At 34.5% G+C, this 23,675-nt stretch overlaps 1 protein-coding gene, 1 long non-coding RNA gene and 2 other non-coding genes across 5 annotated transcripts; 3 read left to right on the top strand and 1 right to left on the bottom strand.

Moving 5' to 3' along the window:
* Window positions 1–1,885: 1,885 nt before the first annotated feature.
* Window positions 1,886–14,446, bottom strand: LOC108329053 (cationic amino acid transporter 4, vacuolar). 2 transcript variants are annotated; one of them, XM_052872823.1, is made up of 14 exons: window positions 14,085–14,446; window positions 13,155–13,356; window positions 12,777–12,861; window positions 11,079–11,219; window positions 10,873–10,991; window positions 10,686–10,782; window positions 10,032–10,204; window positions 9,879–9,945; window positions 4,047–4,205; window positions 3,685–3,946; window positions 2,891–2,999; window positions 2,574–2,635; window positions 2,371–2,446; window positions 1,886–2,280 (listed from the first exon to the last, which is right to left on the bottom strand). In XM_052872823.1, exons 1-14 carry the CDS (start codon window positions 14,245–14,247, stop codon window positions 2,124–2,126), a joined length of 1,872 nt encoding a protein of 623 aa, XP_052728783.1. In that variant the 5' UTR covers window positions 14,248–14,446; the 3' UTR covers window positions 1,886–2,123. The 2 variants fall into 2 exon arrangements, with proteins under 2 accessions (XP_052728783.1, XP_017418529.2); XM_017563040.2 differs by having other exon boundaries at window positions 2,574–2,686; window positions 14,085–14,444.
* A 7,687-nt stretch (window positions 14,447–22,133) lies between these two features.
* Window positions 22,134–23,675, top strand: LOC108328710 (uncharacterized). The gene is made up of 2 exons (XR_001832134.2): window positions 22,134–22,614; window positions 22,737–23,675. It is a non-coding gene; the product is annotated as an uncharacterized LOC108328710 (long non-coding RNA).
* On the top strand, window positions 22,758–22,860 carry LOC128195669 (U6 spliceosomal RNA). The gene has a single exon (XR_008247466.1). It is a non-coding gene; the product is annotated as a U6 spliceosomal RNA (small nuclear RNA).
* Window positions 23,455–23,675, top strand: LOC128195661 (small nucleolar RNA U3). Its single transcript, XR_008247458.1, has one exon. It is a non-coding gene; the product is annotated as a small nucleolar RNA U3 (small nucleolar RNA).

The raw sequence follows: 23,675 nt of genomic DNA, 5'->3' as shown, positions 1-23,675 counted from the left end.
TTTGAAGGTAATTATGGTGAAATTTTTTTCTACCTTTGATAAAAAAAAGTGATTGAATACGTATTAAGGGCAGAAGCGTTGCAGGAGTATGGTGACACTCTTCATGGTTGACAGTTTAATGATGCAGGTTGCAGGGACCTGTATAACGTCCATGATGGTCGAAAATGGCATCTAGGTTGACGTTAGAGGCTGGTTGTTGTCATCCAAACGGGGTGCAATTTCATTCGAGACCGTGAACGACTGGAGGTTGAGGATGAACATGGAGGTCTGTGATGAAGAAGAGAAGAATTGGATTGGAGGGTAACCGATTCCAGAATGAGAAGGAATCGATTCCACCTAGTTCCAAAAGAGGTCGTAACCGATTATTAAGTGACGGTAACCAATTCCACCGTGGGGTTACTCGCTTCCAAGCGTTGAACATATAATATAGAGGAGGAATGAAAAAGGAGTTTTTGATAGTATGCACAGTAATGTAGATAGGTCTTCGTTGATTCAAAACCGTAGGAAACGGATGGTCTCTTTCCTCAAGCACAGACCATATGGAGAACATTCAACACCTACAAGCTTCAATAATGCCTAAACTTAATCATAAAGATCATCAATTACCATATAACAAAGCACAATTACTACAAAAAGGAACACTGTTTTCTTTATGTTGACAAAATATTTTATATTTTAATATTATAAATAATTAAAGTGTAACTTTCCTTCATTATTTTTTATTTATTTTCATATTACATAATTTAATATCATTTAGCTAAATTTAACCGTTTTTATATTCTGTAACCATATTTTATATCAGAAATTTTACTTCTAATTTCACTTTTCTTTATCTTCAAATCTCTAAAAAAAATAATAATCAACTCATTCTCAAATTTCTTCAAATTCATTCACCCCTCTCTCAAATCCACCATCTAAGTAAACATAGCCTAAGATATTACTTTTAACTTTTAAAATTTTATAACAAATAAAATTAAATCTTCTTATATATTGACTATCTTGAAACTCAATGTTACACCGAAAAAACAATTCTTTTTTTAATTTCGACATAAAATTATAATCAATAAATTTTGGGATAATTATAGAATGGGCAACAATTTCTTTCTAAATAATTATTTCATTTAAAATCGAACTTATAACCTTTCTTTTATTAAATATTTGATCAATTACTTACAATTAAGTTAAAAGTTATATTTATTCAAACTAAATGTAATAATAAAGTATCATAACTTGATACATTTACTTCAAATGCATTTTGTATAACCTTTTAGAAATAATGAAGGAAATATCTTGAGGATATTTTGACTTGAAGATAATTATTAACGTCAAGAAAAAAACAGTTGTCATTTATTTTATTTTCTTTTATAAGGTTAAAATAAAATATTTCATTTAAAAGTAGTTTCTTGGTACAATAGTGAGAAATCCGCTTATCACGATGTTACACAAAAATGGCCTTGAGGTAAAGATTGAAATCACGATAGTAATAAAGCATGATTTAAGGCTTAAGTGGAAAACTTCATTAAATGAATGTCAGAACCTTTGGATGAAAAATTAAAGAAAGAAAATTTTATAAAATGTTGTTTCTTAATCTTGATTTTTATCAATTGAGAGAATGATTCTTAATACATGTATATTTCTAATAATCATTCTCACGTGGACATGTGGTAAGGTAAAACAAGCTTCTTGAGATTTTAATAGAGTATAGAATGTGAAATATGCAAAATAGAGAAGACATAAAAATATATCTGAAATATGAAATTGAGTTTTAGAATTTTCAAATTTTAACTGTAAATAAAATGTAACAGCTCAAACCAGTTAATTGAGCAATCTTTTTCTCGAATCAAGAACAAGTCCAAATCAAAAAGGTTTTCAGAACATGTAAAACTGCAAAAGGAAATGGAAAAGGCACTTCTGGGTACCTAGTTCCTTACTTCGTGAAATGAGATCACTTGTTTAAATAAACAATTCAATAATCATAGCAATCATCATCCTTCTGATAGTGCAAACAGTGTGGATTTTAGACTATGATATTTACAAATTGGTGTAAGCCATGCAATTTAAGATCAGAATAATGTAACAAATTGGTCATGGAATGTGGTAACTGGGCACCTGCACTGCAAATACTAAGCAATATGAATTGCTTGAGAACGATGGATTTCATCAGCATACGCTGAGGGAACATAGATTGCATGTAAAAGTGAGCTATGAGTGCGGCCATAGAACAAGTATATGAGTACTCCTATTAACAACCATACAGAGACTCGTAGCCATGTATCAACTCTGAAATGAAAACACATGAACGGTTAGATGGTGGTATTGGTGTCATGCATACAACAAAACAAGAAGCATGATTGTGAAGAGCTTTCTCACCCCAGATCAATTAGTAAGTAGGTGTTTATAAGAATACATGCACTAGGCAAGAATGGAACACAGGGGCAAGCAAAACCTGAAAATACAAGTTATCAAAACCATTGTGTCAGATTTCATCCAAACCCCTTGTATTGAGTTTTGACCAATTCATCAAAGTTTGGTAGGTTTGGATGGTTAGACTTGTATATATACTACACACATACCTCCTGAGTGTCCAAAGTTGTGGCTTCTATCATCTTGCTTTATGCAGGCCAGTACAATTACACTGCACAAAAGAACAACAACACCCATTCCACAAACCGTTATCTGCAAAATCCTGCATATGTATCACCAAAAGTGAACAGGAGTGATCATAAAGCACAAGTCATGAATTTGAAGTCATCAATCAAATTGTTAACTCAAATGTTTTTCTTTTTTTGCAAAAACGTATATACAGTACTCAGTAGAAAAGCATTCCTATAAACAAATACTATCTGCAGTATAACTTCAACACCAGTGAGGATTGCCAAAGTTGACAGACCTGGGAGACCAGTCAGCTGAAGCAGCACTGGTAACAATTAGAATCCCTATACATAGAAAGGCTATGGTCCATGCAGCAAGTTTTCGCCTAGATTTCTCATTCTGTTCATCTGTAAAATAAACTCAGAAACCTAAGTTTGTTAATTTACTTAGGCCTATCAATAGAAAATGGAGGCAAAGGTGATACAAAGAATATTTATTACTAAAACTGAAACTGAACAGAACTTAGGTGCTGCTTTTGGAGTGTTTCTGGTGCTGTTTTCCAATCAGAATTAGATTTTCACTTCAGTAATCAATCTTTAAAGTCACCTTCATCACACTGATTAGTAAGATGAAACTAATTTTGATAGGAAAATAATACTAAAAGTATCTAAGGAATTAAAGTGAAGTTTTGCCTGTCTCTGACATACAGATTGAAGATTTTAGAATTGAAGTGCTTAAAAAAGAGAGCAGATACAAAAGAAAAAAAAAATTCTACAATTACAATGTGAGTATTAGGCTGTTCATTGACCTTTCAAGTTACTCTTTTGGAGACTATTAGCAGATGCCCATCAACTTGGGTAATCCACAGTTACAAACAAGAATTGCATCAAATCAAATGATTTAGGAGTATTGCTAGATTATTTTTGTCAATGTTCTAGTCAGCCAAACTAATCTACATAGCCAATCCCATTTTACAGAAATCATAAACTGGTAAAGGTTGTGTTCTATATATATGCAAAAGAACTTATCTACAAACTGAATTTTCTCTCAAAAACATTCGAAAAAAAGGTACAAGATTCAAACAACAATTACCTTTGGTAACTTCTTTTATTATTAAAGGATGTTCAAGTAGAGCCTCTGACTTGTCATGTAGATGGCTATCCTCATAATAACTAGCAGGATCTACAGGACTTATGTCCCTATCTACCCCAATATGACCACCAGAATGTCCCAATAATTGATCAACAGATGATAGAAGTGAAGACGGAATGGGTACTTCATCAGGTGGAACATATCTAATTATCAAAACTGAAACTGCAACTGTGGTAAATGCAAGCAGTGTTCCCACGCTAACCTGCATTTCAAAGCAATGAATATATCAGACAATTTATGTTTACAATTTTCTAAGAAAGATTTGTCTCTAATTTGTGTGAATACTTTAATACTTAACTCACCATTCCTGCTAACTGGGAAACATCCATAAAGAATGCAAGAGTAGCAGCAAAAACACCAGTGACAATGGTACTTTTCAAAGGAACCTGTGTGCCTTTATGGATGTCTGAGAAGAAAGTAGGCAATAAACCATCCCTAGCCATGGCCATAAAGACACGTGGCTGAGAAAAAATAAGATATATTTAATATGAGCAAGAGACAATTTATAATAACTATTATATGTGTAGCATATCTAATTCATAAACATATTTATATAGTATATGTTAGGTTACTAATTCCAGAACCTAAGGTAAACGCACACTAAACACCAGAAACTTCTGTATAACTCTCGTTGAATTATCCACAAACACGAATACAAGATCTGGATACAGCTAGAGAGCTTAACCTCCCCCTACAGGAATCACGCTTCCTGTACCACTCACACAACAACCTCCCTCTCTATTTCAATTATTCACTCTTTTATACTACCCATCCCGCCTTTCCTAACTGTTATTGCAGTTAGGCTAACTAACTTCTAATTATTTCTCTTTCTCCTCTCATATACACGTAACTTCCTAACATTACCCTCCCCTTCTTCAGCAACCTTGTCCTCAAGGTTGAAATTAAAATCAGGATACTGATCCTGGATAGTCAACACGTCTTCCCACGTAGCGCCTTCGCTGCCACCCTCCTGCCACTGAATCAGGATCTGTTGTATTTTCTCATTCCCTTGTTGTCGTTGCCTCGTCCCCAACACTCTCACTGGCCAATATGTAGGCCCCTCTGTTTGTAGCTCAGTTGGTAGACCCTTCTCAACCTTCTTTGGTCCCACCGCTTTCTTGAGTTGTGACACATGAAAGACTGCATGTATACGTGCATTTTCTAGCAGCTGTAGTCGGAATGCCACTGGGCCCACCTGCTGTAGCACCTGGAAAGGGCCAAAGTATCGAGCTGCCAGTTTAGGATGTAAACGAACTGGTATAGATGCTTGCTTATGGGGTCTAATTTTAAGATAGACCCAATCCCCCACTTTAATGTCCACATCTCTTCTCTTCTTATTCGCTTGATTCACCATTAAATCTTGAGCACGACTTAGGTGAAATTTCAGTTGCCTCAAAGCCTCGTCCCTTGTCATGAGGTCTTGTGCGACTGCCTCTACCACTGATTCCCCCGGTACAAATCTGTTCAAGGATGGAGGAGCTCTTCCATAGACCGTTTCAAACGGCGTGCATCTCGCAGCTCCCTGGTAGCTGGTGTTGTACCAGTACTCAGCCCACGGTAACACTGCATGCCAGTTCTTGGGCTGCTCTGAGCAAAAACATCTCAGATATCCCTCCAAAATCCGATTAATTACCTCGGTCTGTCCATCCGTGGCCGGGTGGTAAGCAGTACTCATATTGAGCTGTGTCCCCTGCATTCGAAAAAGCTCCCTCCAAAACGTACTCAAGAACAAAGGATCTCGATCACTCACAATTGAGACTGGGATCCCATGTAGCTTGACAACCTCTCGGATAAACACCTCTGCCACCATTTTAGCCGAATAAGGATGTCTAAGTGCCATAAAGTGTGCGTATTTGCTCAGCCTATCCACCACAACCAATATAGCATCATAACCTTGTGATTTAGGTAGCTTTACAATAAAATCCATGGTGATCTCCTCCCATACTGCTTGCGGTATCGGTAGAGGTTGCAACAACCCTTGGGGAGAAGCTGCCATATACTTGTGCTGCTGACAAATCACGCATCCAGCCACAAAATCGGTGACAGCTTTCTTCATACCCTTCCAATAAAGCGACTGGGCTATCCTCCTATATGTTCTAAATACCCCAGAATGTCCCCCGGTATTCGTTACGTGAAACTCAGCCAATAGTTTGGGAATCCAGGTAGATGTTTTGGATATTACAAGTCTCCCCTTGTAGTGCAGGCGGTCATTCTCTAGAGTATACGCCGCATGGCATTCGGGATCCCTCTGAATGTCAGCTATTATCTTTTTCAACGTCTCATCTCTTTCCACCTCCTTTAATACCTCCTGAAAATCCTGCCAGTAGGATCTGGACATCACTCGTAACTCTGCCTCCTCCATTTCTCCTGCTTCCTTCCTTGATAAAGCATCAGCCACCGTATTGGAACTCCCCTTCTTATACATGATTTCGAAATCATAGCCCATCAACTTGGCTATCCAGTTTTGTTGGCTATATGTAGTAATCCTTTGCTCCAATAGATACTTTAAACTGCGTTGATCAGTATGCACCACAAACTTCCTCCCTAGTAGATAAGGTCTCCAATGTTGGATGGCCAACACCAACGCCATTAACTCTTTTTCGTATACAGATTTGTTCATGGAAGTCTCGGACAGTGCTTTGTAAAAAACGCAAGGGGTTTCTTGCTTTGGGTGAGTACAGCTCCTATTCCCCCTCCGGAGGCATCGCATTCAACGTGGAACTCCTGATTAAAATCAGGCAAAGTTAAAACTGGTGCTGTAGTGACCGCCTTCTTCAGTTCTTCCATGGCGTGACTGGCTTGCTCTGACCATAAAAATTTGCCTTTCTTCAACAACTCAGTCAAAGGCTTAGCTATTTTTCCATATCCCCTCACAAATCTCCTGTAATACCCCGTTAAACCCAGGAATCCCCTTAATGCTTTCAGAGTCTTCGGTTCTTTCCATTCTACCACGGCCTTGACTTTGTCCCCATCCATTTCAACTCCTGCTTCTGAAATTTGATGCCCCAAGTACGCTATTTTCTTTTTCCCAAACTCACATTTCCTTTTGTTAGCTATCCAGTCACTTCCTTCTAATACTTCCAACACCAGATTTACATGTCCCAGGTGCTCCTCCCAGCTGGCACTGTAAACTAAAATATCATCGAAGAAGACCAATACAAATTTTCGTAAGTACCTTTGTAACAGTTCATTCATCGCATTCTGGAATGTTGACGGTGCATTCGTGAGACCGAAGGGCATCACGAGGAACTCGTAGTGGCCCTAGTGAGTCCTAAATGTCGTCTTGTGTATGTCCTCTTCCCCCATTCTGACCTGGTGATAGCCGCTTTCAAGGTCGATCTTCGAAAAATAAGCAGCCCCTCTCAATTCGTCCAGGAGCTCTTCGATGACCGGGATGGGAAATTTGTTTGGAATCGTCGCTCGGTTTAACGCTCGATAGTCCACGCAAAAACGCCAGCTTTTATCTTTCTTCTGTACCAGTATCACCGGACTGGAATATGGACTCGAACTGGGTCGTATTATTCCCGCTCGCAACATGTCAGCCACTTGCCTCTCGATTTCGCCTTTTAACAGATGTGGGTAACGATAGGGGCGGACGTTCACTGGGTTTTCTCCTTCTTTTAATGGTATCCGGTGCACCAAGTCTCGAGTCGGTGGTAACCCCTGCACTTCTCGAAAAACACGGTAGTGCTTCTGCAGAAGCGTCCCCATCTCTGCCCTCTGTGCTTCTGTCAAATCCACCTCTTCTTCCCGGTCCAGCTCATTCTCCACTCGGCCCAACTCCCAAATAATCAGCCATGACTCAGCATCTGTCATTTTCAACAAAGCTTGTGGCTCCACCAGCTGTTGGGTTAGAGCAGGATCTCCGTGTATCACCACCCTTTTACCCCCCGTGCAATACCCCATGGTCATTGCCCTCCAATTTAACACTACTTCACCCAATTTTTCTAACCACTCCACCCCCAATATAGCATCGACTCCGCCTAACTCAAAGAGATGGAACTTCTCTTCAATCTCCGCCTCCCCCAGAACAACGACGACTCTCTCACAGCAACCCCTTGTTATCTTTCTCTGTCCATCCCCTAGACTTACAGTATACGGGGCCGTATCTGAAATAGTTAGTTCCAACTCCTCCGCCAACCTCCGATTAATAAAATTGTGACTGGCCCCGCTATCAATGAGGACCAACACCTCTCGGTTTTCGATCTTCCCCTTCACCTTCATTGTTCGAGGTTGAGTTAAACCCCCCGCTGAGCATGCGGATAATTCCATCGGTTTGACTTCTTGGTCGGTTTCCTCATCGCCGCCGTCCTCCTCATCCTCCGCCAGCAACAACACTCTCAAACTCCCTTCGGCACAACGATGGCCCGGCGCAAAAGGACCCCCACATCGGAAACAGCGTCCTTCTTCCCTCCTCTTCAGATATTCGGGGTAAGGTAAGTTGCGCACCGCTCGCGCTCTGTTATCACCACCTCCGACGGTACTTCCCCTTACACTACCACTTGTCGTCCCTCCTTCTCGTCTGTTCGCGCCACTGTTCGCCATCCCCCCCGGTCGATTCACCGATGACCGATCGACATCTCCTCGAACGACCGCCGACGAAACCCGCGTACTCGTGGTGTTCGGCCTAAAGCCAGTCCACAACCCTCCCCGCGCTTTGAACAGGGCATCCTCCACGTCCCGCGCAATTCTCACCGCCACCATGAATTCTTGGGGGTCTTGAATACGAACCTGTCCCTTAACGTCCTCTCGTAAACCCGCGAGAAAAAACCCCAATACTAACTCTTCCGCCAATCCATGGGTTTGGCCCAGCAAGATTTCAAAATTTTTGACGTATTCTTCTACCGTTCCCTCCTGTCGTAGCGTCGCCATCTGTTCGAATACGGTTCCTCTGAAACCTCCTCCAAACCGATTCAACAATGCCGACTTCAAACCAGTCCACGAACGATCGGTTGCCTTATCTTTCCAGACCTTAAACCAATAACTTGCACTACCTTCCATGCTAATGTAGGCAAGTTCCACCTTGTCCTCCTCCGCTACCTTCTAGATGTCGAAGAAACGTTCTGCCCGACTAATCCAACTGTGCGGTTCCATTCCCTCAAACGCCGGTAGGTCCACCCGTTTCCGCCAATTCTGTTGGAAGCTACTTTGATCACGTCTTTCTTGATTATCGTTCACTGAATTACTGCTTCTGTCAGACCTTCCATCTTGATTGTTCGCTCCTCCTCCCATGATCCGCATCATCTGCTGCATGTCCCGTCGTATCGCAGCGGTTTCCGCCTTAATCCCTTCTACCGTAATTTCAAGGTTCTCCAACCTTCCCTCCGTTTTGTTCTCCATCTCCGTCAACCCCTCTCTCGAATCCGGCAGGTCGGACCAAATGTTAGGTTACTAATTCCAGAACCTAAGGTAAACGCACACTAAACACCAGAAACTTCTGTATAACTCTCGTTGAATTATCCACAAACACGAATACAAGATCTGGATACAGCTAGAGAGCTTAACCTCCCCCTACAGGAATCACGCTTCCTGTACCACTCACACAACAACCTCCCTCTCTATTTCAATTATTCACTCTTTTATACTACCCATCCCGCCTTTCCTAACTGTTATTGTAGTTAGGCTAACTAACTTCTAATTATTTCTCTTTCTCCTCTCATATACACGTAACTTCCTAACAGTATACGATATTCAAAACTCAATTAAAAGATACCTCTATTAGTTGCTATACATGCTGACACTTGTAAAAGCAGAAAAAACTATACATAAAAGTAATGCAATTTGTACCAAAGACTAAATCTAAGAAACAACTCAAAAGAGACAGAAAGGCACGTTTAAACTACTAGAAATGTAGATGAAAGGCATTTAAACTGAACCATGATTTTGCAAGTGTACCAAGAATCTCAGTTCCCGACTTCCCGTTGCAGCATTTCATCTCTTATTTGATCAAAATATGCAGGATGTGCATAATGACAACACAATAATTGAGTAACAAATTAGGGCTTAAATAAAGTTGAAAATTAACTTTAGAGGTCGTGAAAAATCAAAATCAAAATCTAACAATCATAACAAAGGAAAATGATCAAGAGAGATGCTAAAAGAATAAATTAAATCTTGAGCACTTGTTTATGTACCTGAGGAAGAACAGAACCCAGCAGACTGGAAAAAAGAGCAGTAACAGCTCCGGTTGTTATTATATACCTGTTAGAGGTAAAAGGAAGCTTGAAGCATAATATTCATGAGACATGTACTCTAACAAGCAAATAGTGTGCCTCAGCAAACCTTACACTGCCCATTCCATCCCATAACTAGAAAATGCTGAAGAGATTGGGGTATCAGGGTTCAAGTCATAATATGGTACTAAACCAACAATAACTGCAGCTACAAGCATATACAGAAGGCAACATATAGTTAAGGCAGTCGATATGCCAATTGGCAGGTCTCGTTGTGGATTTTTCACCTGCAAGACAACATAACAAAATTCATTGACATAATAATCTTCAAGTGAATATTGTTAATCACAATACCAAAATCCAAAGGCCATGATGCGTTTGAGATACTCAAACTACCAGTCAAAAAAAATATTGATATACCCAGCCATAACACATGAAAATAACTAGTTATAGATCTTGTACAAATACTTTATTTCCATTTTTTTGTTTCTTATAGAGACCAACAATTACCCATTCATAAATAAGAAAGGAATGCCAATTACCACAGTTTTAGTAGAATCTGACGGCTTTAAAGAAATACTCCAGATCCTAAAACTGATTATAGTGCATAGGTTTTACAGTAAAAGTCAGGTTTTCATTCAAAAAATTCTATGAGTTCTTCAACAAAGAACAATGCATGTGTGCTAGTTTGATGTGCCTTGCATTTAGGTTCCACCAACACAAACAAAACGTGACTTTAAAAGGTTAGTTCCCCAAGTGAATTCTTACCTCCTCAGCTGTGCTACTCACGGAATCAAAACCAATGTATGAAAAGAAAACTATTGCAGACCCAGCAAACATCCCGTTCACTCCATACGGAAAATACCTGAGATGAAAGAGAAATTTCAGTGATATCATAAGAGGTTTGCTATATAGACCATGAGCTGAAGAATGCAGAAACAAACAAACCCATTACCCGTTGGAGAGTTCATATCCAACCCATCCAGACTTGAAACCTAGATATCCACCGACTAAAATGATGAAAAGCATGACACCAACATTTACTGTTGTTACAATAGATTGTGCCATTGAACTCTGAAACATTAATGTTATACAAAATAGGTAAGTGAAAAAAAATCGAAAACTGCTGTTTGTGTATTTAGTTTATACAGAAATCCATACCTCCTTGATTCCAAGACACAGGAGTACGGTAACAATAAGAATTAATGCAGCTGCACATGGATCAACTACAATTCCAAGACCTGGTAACGTGTGTCGAGCCAAAAATAAAGGTAGGTTTTCCTCTCCACCAAAAAACAAGGCCTAAAATAGGCAATGACAGAATTAATACAAAAAAAAATGTGAAGTATGTTGCACATGTTGGATACAGTAAATATGTCACCAATTAGAAAAAGAAAAGGAGTATTCCTAGGGAAAAAAATGGTTATGGTATCGGAAGCTACCATAGCATATTTTTTATCGATAACAATTGTGTGGAATAGGTCACGCACTCAAATGTCTACCACAAACAATCAGAAAAAACAGAAATGGAACTGCCATTGCTGAAAAAACAGAGGAAGAACAAGAATCACACAAAAACTAACGTGGTACGACTGGAGTATTAACAAACTTCAATCTAAGTCCACAGAAGAATTCACTATATCTTAGAGATTATAAATTAGAGGTTTCTCTCTCAACAAACTCTTGCTCGATGAAAACAACTCAAACTAGAGGTTTCTCTCTCAACAAACTCCTCAATGAAAACAACTCAAATGTTAGTTTCCTACTGAAGCCACAAGGTTCTATATATAGAGCAAATACAGTTCTAATAACTGATACACATGAGACACGCCTATACTCATGAGGAAGACACGTGAATAAAGATTCTCAAAACAAAACTGAATAGACATTAAACAGTCTCATCAGACTATCCTACCAGGCTATCCAAGATTCAATAGACACTATGAGACTAGATAGTCTAACAAAATGGTCTACTCATATCGTCTACTTAGATGGTCTACTACATATAAACAAGGATAGTCTAATACATGTTTGACGATCTAGGAACCTTTTATATAAGATTTTTCCTGAGCCAATTCTTCAAAACAATGACAAAGAAGCATAGCTGGGTGTGATTGCAAGCAGGTCAAAATACAAAAATGAAGAAAGATGAGAACAATAAAATGAATAAAGAAAGAGATCTCATATGTGCAACCTTTGATTTTAACCACTAAATCACTGCCTCCATATAGCCTATCCTTAGAGGTATTTAGTTCTCTAACATAGCATCACAGTTAACTAAGTTGATCTGGGTTCAAACTTTAAACCTCAGCATCCCCCTAGTACAGGTTCTCACTGTTAAAATAAAATTCCTGAATGAATAAATGATAGAACCATGTTTTCTCCACTGTTGCTATCCAGTGAGAAGTTTTGTGGAAGAATTGATGATATAAGCTGCGCTTGGAATTCCCTCAACAACATAAAATCTTAATATGACCACCACATCATTTGACAAAAGGTCACCGGATTTCATTTCATTATTCACTGTAGTCTTCATAAAGATTAAAGAACGTATAACACAAACACTTAACGTGGTAGCACCATGTTTGTTCTTCCTCAGAATTTCCCCTTCTACCTTTTTGCTAAGATCATGGGTGAAAACTCCAAGCAGATAACAAAATAAGTTTGTAATCAAGTACACCAAGTGTTAAGATACATTCACGAAACAGGATAACCATGTTAACCGATTTGTGATTCCACATACCTAAGGCTTGTACGTTTTCAACTGCATCTTTAGTACATTCCTAATTACAATGATGCCATGAACATAAAAAGAAACAAAGTTCAGAGTTTAAAAAATGGGAAAACAGTATAACACACCAGATTTGGTGTTATTCCGCGAGCAACCGCAGAAGCACCAATTGTATATTCTAGAATCAGAGACCAGCCGACCAACCAAGCCACCCTGAGATCAATAGCAATGTTTAAATCATTAATTCACTAACAATAATGAAAAGTAAGTAAACAAAGCATAATCATTCACAGTATCAGTTGATAAATTCACAAAATATGTTTTCAGCACACATGAGTAGATTGTTTAACCATTAAACCTAATGTTGGCAGCAGAAGAGCACTACATAGTTCTATTAAAGTGTTAATATTGATAACTTCACTAAATATTTCTTCAGCACACGTGAGTAGTTCCACTAACCATTATACCTAAACTTTTGTTCCAAAATGAGCAAAGCTGTAACTTACCCTTCTCCAATGCATATGTATGTATAATGATAAGCACTGCCTGCAGATGGGCACCTACATGCAAGCTCTGCATAGCAAAAGGCTGACAGTCCAGCAGCTATTCCTGCAATGAGAAGTGATATCACAAGTGCTGGTCCTGCTTGCTCTCTGGCAACTGTTCCAATGAGAATATACACTCCAGCTCCAATGGTAGCTCCAACCCCTGGTTTTAAATAATGATAAGCTACCTTTAGCAACGTAAATGTTTGGTCTGCTATAAAGAATCTAAAGCAAGCATACACCAGAGAAAACATAAATTAAAAGTAACAACTGCACATATCATCATAACTAGGCCACAAAGTTTCTTGATAAATACAAAAAATAAAGTAAATGATCAATTTTCTCCTTAAACTGTAACTCTCTCTACCAAATGGTCCTCGACATAAAAAGAAGAAGAAAAAACTATTCAAGCAGTCCTAGAAGTATTTGAAATCGTGCAAAGTAGTCCTCCAAATACTTTAAAACTCTTCAAATTGATTTGCTGTAATTTAGAGAAATACATGAACTTAAGGATTAACGTGACAGATATTCAATACTTCAAGTAGTACATAAATACTTTAGACACAGACACTATTTAAGAGAGAGGACAGTATGAAAACTAAATTAATGGTTTATTCACCAAAGTTCAGTAAGGTTATAGCAAATCCAAATGAAAATCACTATGAAGCGGAAATTGAGTTTTCAAAATGGCTTGTTACATTAACTTTGAAAAGAAAAGCAAAAAGAAATAAAGATGAAAGCAAAACCACTCGTTCCTAAGTCATAGCAGACAGAAACACACACTATAACATCATATTCTCCGAATGTCCTTTTACTGAATTTATCAATCACAACCATTCGTCTAATTTTCTTTCTTCCTTCTACCATATCACGGTATTCAACAGTAGTTACCAATTCCAACGAGATCAACGGCAGATAACTTCCTAGCCAATTGACCATGTCTCCTGGCGTGAACAGAATCAACTTGTTTCCTTCTAATCAAGCTTCCAAAACCCCTAAACCATTTTCCTCCTCCTCCCAAACCAACACTAGAATTTTCATCCCTCACGATCATTATCCAAAAGTGTAAGTATTATCAGGTATTGATACCACTTTGGGTCAAATTTATTTTGCAGAAAGGAGAAAACTTTGATGAACCCCACAATTTTTTTGCCCTGAATAAAACCACCCTTTTGCTTCTACAGAGAGAAAGATAGAAGACTGAAGAGAAACGAAAGAGTAGCAACCCTTGCGTGCCAAACTCACTTTTAATATTATGATATAAGAATATTGTATGATGAATGCGACTGCGTAGGGTATCTAATCTATAATGTATTATTTATTAAATTAAAACACTGCATTCATAAATGTTTGTCCTCTGAATTTATCTCCAGCTCTTTTCATTTTAGATAACTACACAATTATTGAGATAACAATTTATAATTTAAAAATATTTACAGTGAGATTTGAATAAACAAGAGAATGAGAAATAGAAGTGAATAATAAATTTATTATTCTTTAAAAAAATTCATCAAAATTATATATATATATATATATATATATATATATATATATATATATATATATATATATATATATATATCAATTTACAGCTTAATAAATAATATAGGGAGTATGAAATGTAAGTGTTTTCTTACTAAACAGTGATTTTGTATTTAAAGTTAAGACATATAATTAAAAATATATAGAAAGAAATTGGGTAAAATTTAATTCTATAAAGTAAGTCAATTACAACCTATTGATATTTACAAAAAAAATAATATCTGAATGGATTTTTTAAATAATCGTTTGAGTATAATAAATATTAATAAAATTTATTTTTAGTAAAATAAAATAAATTACAGAATTAATACATACATTTTAATTATGTTGACTTTATTTGTGCTTTTAATATTTTTATATTTATAATTTTTTTATAAATGTATTTATTAAAATATTAATGTTAATGTATAATTAAGATTGACAAAAATACTAAAAATCTTAAATTTATAAAAAAGAAATAATAAATTTAGATGTTAATTATATATGAATATTAATTTTTCTTTTAATAAGTTCATATGAATTCTTAAAACTCAAACTAAACACATATTCAGTCATTTTTTGACCATTAAAAGTATTATACAAAAAATAATGAATGAAATTATTTTTACTAATATTATAATTGTTTTCTTATTATATTAAAATAAAATATGCTCCTATTTGTTATATTAATTTTACTTTATTTAATTTTTTATAATAACTATTTTAATAATCTTTAGTTGACAATTAAACTCAAACATTTATTTATGGTGGACATGGTCAGCAATCTTATCTTAAGTAGTTCCTGTGCCAAAGGAAACTAGGTAGGTATTATTAGATTCTCTTTATAGAATTAGTTGTTTCGAATGGTTTGTTTATTTATTTAAATGAGTAATTTTAGCTAACTTGAAAGAAAACTATAATTTTAAACTTGTTTACCTTATTTGTCAACTGAATCCTTTTTATTAGAATAACTTTGCAATTTTTTAATAAATTTGAACTAAAACTAAAATAAAAATCAAATAAAGATATTTTTTTTCTTTTTAATAAAGAAGACATTAAAATAAAGAAAAAACAGTTAAATCAATAATAATAGTGAAGTTTTTTTATTAAAGAATTCATGACAATTCCTATAAAATATAAATTTTACAAGTTAAAATTGAGTAATTGATATCTATATTAATATATAAAGGTAATTTCTCAGTTTGGTATATATTTTTTATTCAATTTTGTTCTTATGCATTTGTTCAGTAATTTTTAAAATTTATTTTTTTCTTATTTTACTGTTTTTTAAATTTATTTATTTTTCTTAAACTAATTTCAATTAAATAAAAACTATTTGCAATAAATTTATAAAAATTTATTTATATTTCTTTTTATAATTATAATAATAATAATTTTATTATTTTTGTTATCATTAAAAAATAATACACATAACATATGTGTTTTTATTAATATAAAATAATAATAATACTAATAAATAATAATAACTAAAATTATTATTGTATAAGAAACCGTATTAAAATATAGATTTTTATTGTGATGAACCTATATAAGTCTAAATGCCGAACTTTAAAAACTTGAATTGAATTTATTAAAATAGTTAAAGATAATTTTGTATTTGTTTACTTTGTCAAACGAAAAAATAAATCAAATATAAAATAAATCAAAAACCAAATAATTCACAGATAATTTTATTAAGTTGTATTCAATTTATGTAATTATTTTATTGTGAAGATAATTTGCAAAGACGTGGTTACCAAAACTATATTGGATTTCTCATTTTGTTGTATACATATTTTTATATTTCTATGCTTACCTTTTATTAAGTAACAATTTATAAATTTTAACTAATAAGTAACTGATCTTTTCTAATTCAACATTTCTTTTAAATTTAATTATTATTTAAAAAATTGAATGCAAATTTGTCCCATGTATTTTTCTTAATATATATATATATATATATATATATATATATATATATATATATATATATATATATATATATATTAAGTTTTCAGTATATGATAAATTTAAAAACTTTTCATTGAACTATTATTAAATTTTTGTGATTTATTAAATTTTTTGAATTTTTAAATTTTTAAATTGAAGCAATGTATTTAGTTTTTTTTATTAATTATATAACATGAAAGTTATTATCTTGCTTAAAAGGTTGTTACATAAATTTTTTATAAGAAACCATAGTGACGATAATTTTTGGGTTAAATATGTCTCACGCGATTTTGGGTTTAGTCCCTACTCGAAACTTTGATGGCTTTTAATCTTTATAGTTTTGAAATTATTACTATTAATCCTTAAAATTGGATGACGTTAAATTGTCTTTAACAGCAAACCCACGTTTCATGCCACCTCCCGTGCCACGTTTAGTGCTTCTTTCTGTCTTCATCAATGGACCAGTTTCTCTTCAAACCATAGAAAGTCAACGACATTCAAACACAAAACCTCTTCGTCGCCATTTCCAAAACCTTTCCCATAAAGAAAGTCGAAACGTTTCTCTATGAGTTGGATTCCATAGATTGTACATGTAAAGTGGTTCAGCTTCAGCTATGAGGATGCCATTGGAGCACCCCACATAATTTTCCCACGGGCACCTTGGCAGTTTTCTGAAGAAGGGTATACACAAGCACCCAAAGGGCATGTATGCATATGAAGTTTCGATGGAGCCACTTCGAGCAACGTGTCTACGGTATTTCTAAGCGTTTTGGTTAAACCTTCCCCATCTCATTCACAATTCCTCTCAGTGGGTTTTATTTGGTGTGATAATTACCCCATGCTCCTCTTCTATCTCTTCTTATTGTTATCTCTTCAACTTCAACCTTCACGGATATCCACAAAAAAACAAACTTTTTGGTTGGAAATAGCTTAAAGTACCAACTGGTTTTGTCAACTTTTCTCTTTTGCCTGGTGGAAATAGCTTAAAGTACCAAACTTTATGCGCCCTGAGGGGTGGACTGGTGAGAGAAATTTTGGGGTTTGCTTCAATTTCGCTTTGCAGTTGAAGATTCATGGTGGGTGCTTGGTGCTTCAGTTTTTTGAATCTTCTGTTCAAGCTCGGGCTTGCCTTGAATCCTCAAGAAGCACTAAACGTGGCACGGGAGGTGGCATGAAACGTGGGTTTGTCGTTTGCCACGTCATAGACAATTTAACGCCATCCAATTTTAGGGATTAGTAGTAATAGTTTCAAAACTATAAGGACTAAAAGCCATCAAAGTTTCGAGTAGGGACTAAACCCAAAATCGTGTGATACTTAAGGGACGAAAGACATATTTAACCCATAATTTTTCTAAGAGATTCACATTATTTAACGAAATTATTTGAAATTTAATTAAAATGATAAAATTATAACATATAAAATTAAAAACTAAAACAAAAAATATAAAAATTACAAATTACAAATTAAAAAATATAAAATCGAAAAGTTAAGAAAATATATATGTAAAAAATTATAAAATTATAAAATACAAAAATTGTAACATCTCATTTAAAAAGTATAAACACTATAAAGGAACTATCACATAATTAATAAAATAAAATAGCTAAACTCAAGGAGTATATAAAATTTCATATAGTTATCCCAAAATAACTATAGTCTAATATATTATATACAACATTAAAGAAATTAAAATGGATTATTTACAAAAATCTTCTAAAACAAAGACTATACTATCCAATTAAACTATTGGACTATGCATTTGCGTCATTGCCTCCCAAAGTCTGCTTCACATAGACGTCATCACCATCTGCTCACACCAACCTCATTATAAAAAACAACAACCATACACAAACACTAAACAAAGAACACATAAAGGGTAAACTAATGTTAAGAGAAACAAACATACAATATTAGGATTTATCACACATCACATTTCAAACCATAAGTTAAACAAACATCTTAAACCTATCATGAACCTAGACCCAACCGTCCAAATATATGTGTTGATGTCAGACTATGACAGACTTTTGGACTTGTAGGGGTGGAACAATTACCCCCCAAGCTACCACACAAGGCTAATTTGTCTATCACCTGTGAACAAAGAACAACAGACCATAGACTAGGATTTCCTGCTACTCCTCACCACATAATCCCCTTCTATATCTGAGGTGGAGCGATTATTAGAGTGTTAAGATAACTTTCAAGATTGAGTCCCTATATTAATACATCACTTTACTTGAAACTACCACCAAGAATTTCACCCTAGAAATTCCTGTCCAACCACACCTCAATCGCATAGTCTCATCATGTATAAAGCATCATAGAGTTCAATAATTACCATTAAAAAAACTTCAATCCATAATATAGTTCATAATTACAAGAAATCAAAAGAAATAAAACTTTCACATCAATTTCAAAACAAGTCGCTCAACACATGCCTTGCCTAGCAAAACTACAAGTTTTTACAAGAGTATCGTTTAGGTAAGAGAAGAGATAATTGCACAAGAGATTTTATATTAGTTCGCTCCAACTGAGCTACGTTCAGTCTCCTCCGCAGAGGGTTCTACTATAATCTTCACCCGATTACAAATGAGTATTAACATCACTTTTAGTACTCAATAATCTCGCCAAGATTTTCTTTGAGTATTCGCACCACTCCTAATACTCAACACCCTTAACTGAGATTTCCATTGAGTATTCGTACCACTCCTGATACTTAATAACCTTGCTAAGATTCCTCAACTCAAATAGAGTTCAGTTGTAAGTATTTTAATTCTCTTCAGAATTGCAATCAATGATTACTTATAAGTAGTTCATACTATATCTCTCATAAAGAGGATTTGATTATAATACAAAACAGTCTAAACACTTGCAGGTGTTTATCTCTTCTCTCTTTCAATCGTAAGCAATATGACAATGAATCTTGAGAGTATCTCTTTCTCTTTTTCTCTTCTCTTGTCTTTTATTTTCTTCAGCTCATATGTATTCTTTTTCTTGAGCTCTTTCTCTTCTTCTTTTCAAGATGAATATCTCGTTGTAAGTGTTTCTTTTCTTATGCTTTTTTGCTATCCTCTTAATTTTCTTATTGAGAGATCTTTTATTTAAATGCTTCATAGATATATGTCTGTTAGACTGAGTTTGCAGTTTATAGTCTTTATACTTATGCTTTCTCTTTCTTCTTTTTACAGCAATCGTTGCATAAGTCAACTTTGTCAGAGCAGACATGCTTTTTCAGTCCTTTGCTTGAAGTAGGTTATACAATCTTTTTAGACTTTGCTACAAGTGAGGAATATTTTGTGAATATCTTCTTTGTCTCTAACGTTCATTTTTTTATATTTGATCTGTAGCACTATGGATGCGTATAGTATAGCTTATCTGCAAAATTAGAGTAAATTATGCATGCAACAGATATGTCTTTTCTTATCACTATTGTTGATTTTGAACATTAAACATTATTTAATGCTTGCTCAGAACAACAAAGTGTTTTTTGATTTTCTACCGTTGGGTTGCATTTTTTGATTAAACGCTTTTCTCTAAGGATACCAAGCATAAATATATACTTCATCATAAGATGAGGTATTTGTTAAGCTCATGACATCGTTTAGTCAAGTAAACTCTTATTTAGCTTTTGTTCTTTTTAGATAGCACTTAGCTTGCTTAAGTTTTCTTACACATTTTAATAATTAAGTCTTTTAATATGTTTTGTCAGAGACATTATCTCGACCTATTTTGTTTTTTAGAGAGGTTGAATACTTATTTAAGTTATTATAAGCATTGAGCATTTAACTCAATCTCTTTTGGACGCTTTTAAGTAAAACATCGTTTAGCCATGCGTCTGGGTGTTTTAGCCTAGATGTTTTTCTATTTCCTAAGACCTAAGTGTTTATCTAAGTTTTCTATGTTTGGGGGCTCTAAGTCTTGTGTTTTCACCCTAGGTTGTTTCTAAACATGAGTTTTTGGGTACATAGACGATTTTCCCTTTAACAACTTTCGTCTTAAACCTTCTAGTTTAGATTTTCACTTGTTAAAACCCCTAAAATGAACTTAAAACCGTACAAAACTCAACCTACCAATTACTAACTAGTTCTACATCTAATTTCTACTAACTCATAGCTTAGACAAGTTTTAATTATCCATAAAACGACCCCAAAAACAAAGAATTAAGAAAAAAGAAGGGATAAAAACTTACTTATTCCATATAAGAAATCAGTCATGAAGAACTCATTGTTGTGATCTCCTAAACAATTCCTTATCATCAAATAGATATTTCAGAAGTCATAAATCTTAAAAAGAAAAAAGATGAAAATTAGGTAATGAGTTCTAAAAAAATAACGAGTTTTAAATAATAAAACGTATTTAAGAAATTCTATTTATATTATTAAATTATTTTAACATTAAAATACTTAATCTCATTATTTTAAAATACTTATTAACTCTAATATTTTATTTTTTAGGTTCTTATAAGATTTTTAAAATAAAAATTAAAAAAATATAAAATTAGAAAATTATAAAAGTATAAAATTATAGAATATTATATATTTATATTTTTTAAATTTTAAATTTCATAGTTTATAATTTTATTTTTTAAATTTAATATTTTATAATTTTAGAATGTTAACTAACTATAAAAAAGTCGGTTAAATATTGTGAATATTCAAAAGAGATGATTTTCGTCACGATCTGTTAAAAAAATTTATCTTACGACATTTAAATAGGATTACAAAGTAAAATAACTTTCACATCACATAATTAATAAAAATATTTAATTAAAAAATTATTAAAAACTCAATTAAAAGGTCTCATATTTATCATATATTTAAAATTTAATTAATATATATATATATATATATATATATATATATATATATATATATAAACTGTGAATGATCTAATTAATGATGATACGAAGAAAACTTAGCATTGTTTATAAATTAAATTGAAATAAAAGAAACTATATTATAAATTTTAAAACAACCGGATATGGATGAGTAGTTAAAATATATAAATAAAAAAGTATTTTTGAAGACAGAAGTTTTCTTGTGTACAATTTTAAATATTGTTACACTGACACACAGAAGGAATTTTGTGGACGACAAGAATGCACGTTGTCGTATTACAAATCGTCTTTGTTGCCATTTATGTATAAAAAACTACGAAATCATATCCATTTGCAGATTCGGCAGCCAGAACACCACATCACTGATCACTCAGTTATGAGTTGTCAACACGGTCACGTGTTAACGTGTCAAATCATATTTTCGTATTTCGAGTGAGGTGTGTCTAAAATAATCCATAAAAATAAAATAATTTATGTAGACGACTTTTTTCAGTAAATTAATTTTGCGTTTTTTATAACAAAAAATCTCCTTTATTTACAAATATATAATTTAGTAAATAGAATATGATATTAAAATTACTGACAGAACAGACATTACATCATTTTCTTTTATTAATCAGACAGAACAGACACACTCATACACTTTCATTTTGCATATATCACGAGATGTAGAGTAAAAAGATTGCATTGACCAAGCAATCTGTTCATGGTTAACAATCTATTATTAAGCTAGACAGATTAGTCCATACAGCATAAGCTATCAGCCAGAAAACAATCCCAAATTGATTCATACGTGTATTCAAAACCCCTTTTTAACCTTTCCCTTTCATAGAAAGGAACTGAGCATATGCATCAAAATTTACAGAATCCAACTTTCAAACCAAATGCAATGTTTATAATACTCAAAGCACCAAATATTAAAGAACTTCCTCCCCCATTACTCTCCTTCACTCGCCTAAGCGTTACCTATCCGAGCATTCAATGCTCCCTGCGCTCTTCCTTGGCCGCCCCAACCTACATTGTGGCCCTTTTGGTTTCGGAGAAATGAGAAAGAAGAAGAACAGGAACGAGGAAGAAGGGAAACTTTTCGAAGGCTTTTTCTCTCTGGCGAGGTATCGGCCACTTTATGTTTTTGGGTGAATCATGTTACTCTGCATATTTAAGTTTCCTTCCACTTATTTCCCATTAGAGTCCCACACCGTATAGTTTCACTAAAAGTTTAGTGTTTATAAAGGTGTAGGCTGCATGTCTGCTTGTCCCTTCGGGGACATCCGATAAAATTGGAACGATACAGAGAAGATTAGCATGGCCCCTGCGCAAGGATGACACGCACAAATCGAGAAATGGTCCAAATTTTTTTTCTCAATTCAGGTTACTTATTTTTGTAATATTTTATAAAGGGAATCTTTATTCTGCAATATATTATTGTTGGTAAGGCATGATAATCAGAAATTACAGCACAACTACCTTTAAAGTGGTCAATGTTCAAATATATTCTTCAGGTTTGAATGATTTTACACGGCATTCGTGATAATTATAGTATTCAGAGACACTGTTCCACACATGGCCCCAACAACCAATTTGAAAAAATGAGTTTTTCATCAATGGTATGTTTGAAGAAATGAATGAAAGCAAACAATGGATGTTATTCAACACCACGATCAGAAGCAGAGACAACACACCACGTTTGCCACGAGATGCAACAAAAAAAATCCACAAAGCCAATCCATCTCCTTCCTCTAAAATCTTTCTTGGCCAAACCTTTCAACATATTTCCTTTCAACTTTTCATTATCAAAATAAATAATCTCATCGAAAGCATCTTCAGAATGCAAGCAAAAAGAAACTAGTTGGACAGGAACTATTCACAATGCAAACAGCTAATGCAGTCCCACATCGAAAGACTTTTATAAATAAAGCACATTTATAAAGGAAAACCTGACAACTCTGGTCACGACCTTACTTGAACAGGATCTGTTCTATAGGCTCGTACCTCTGTATCCTTAAGTTCTAAGGAGACAGGAACTGAAGTCTGGTGGATGAGCCATGACCCTGTGATCAGAGCGTGATTGACGGTAGTGGTGGTCTTCTTTGCGGACTAGGCTCATCACCAACTGTAGAGGATCGTTCCCGTTCTTACGAATTGGGATGGTCGCAGGGTTGTCTGACAGACT

The sequence above is a fragment of the Vigna angularis genome, chromosome 2, assembly GCF_016808095.1.
Source record: "Vigna angularis cultivar LongXiaoDou No.4 chromosome 2, ASM1680809v1, whole genome shotgun sequence".
NCBI classification, from domain to species: domain Eukaryota; kingdom Viridiplantae; phylum Streptophyta; class Magnoliopsida; order Fabales; family Fabaceae; genus Vigna; species Vigna angularis.
This window is presented reverse-complemented; position numbering and strand designations above follow the sequence as displayed.

Bases quoted from the DNA above. Each gene is read 5' to 3' on its own strand.
- LOC108329053 (XM_017563040.2), bottom strand. From the start codon at position 14,247: ATGATCGTGAGGGATGAAAATTCTAGTGTTGGTTTGGGAGGAGGAGGA. The intron at 11,220-12,776 runs GTGTGTTATACT...TGCCTATTTTAG, and splicing joins GCGGAATAACACCAAATCTG to GCCTTGTTTTTTGGTGGAGA. The intron at 2,281-2,370 runs GTGAGAAAGCTC...TTTTCATTTCAG, and splicing joins TACTTACTAATTGATCTGGG to AGTTGATACATGGCTACGAG.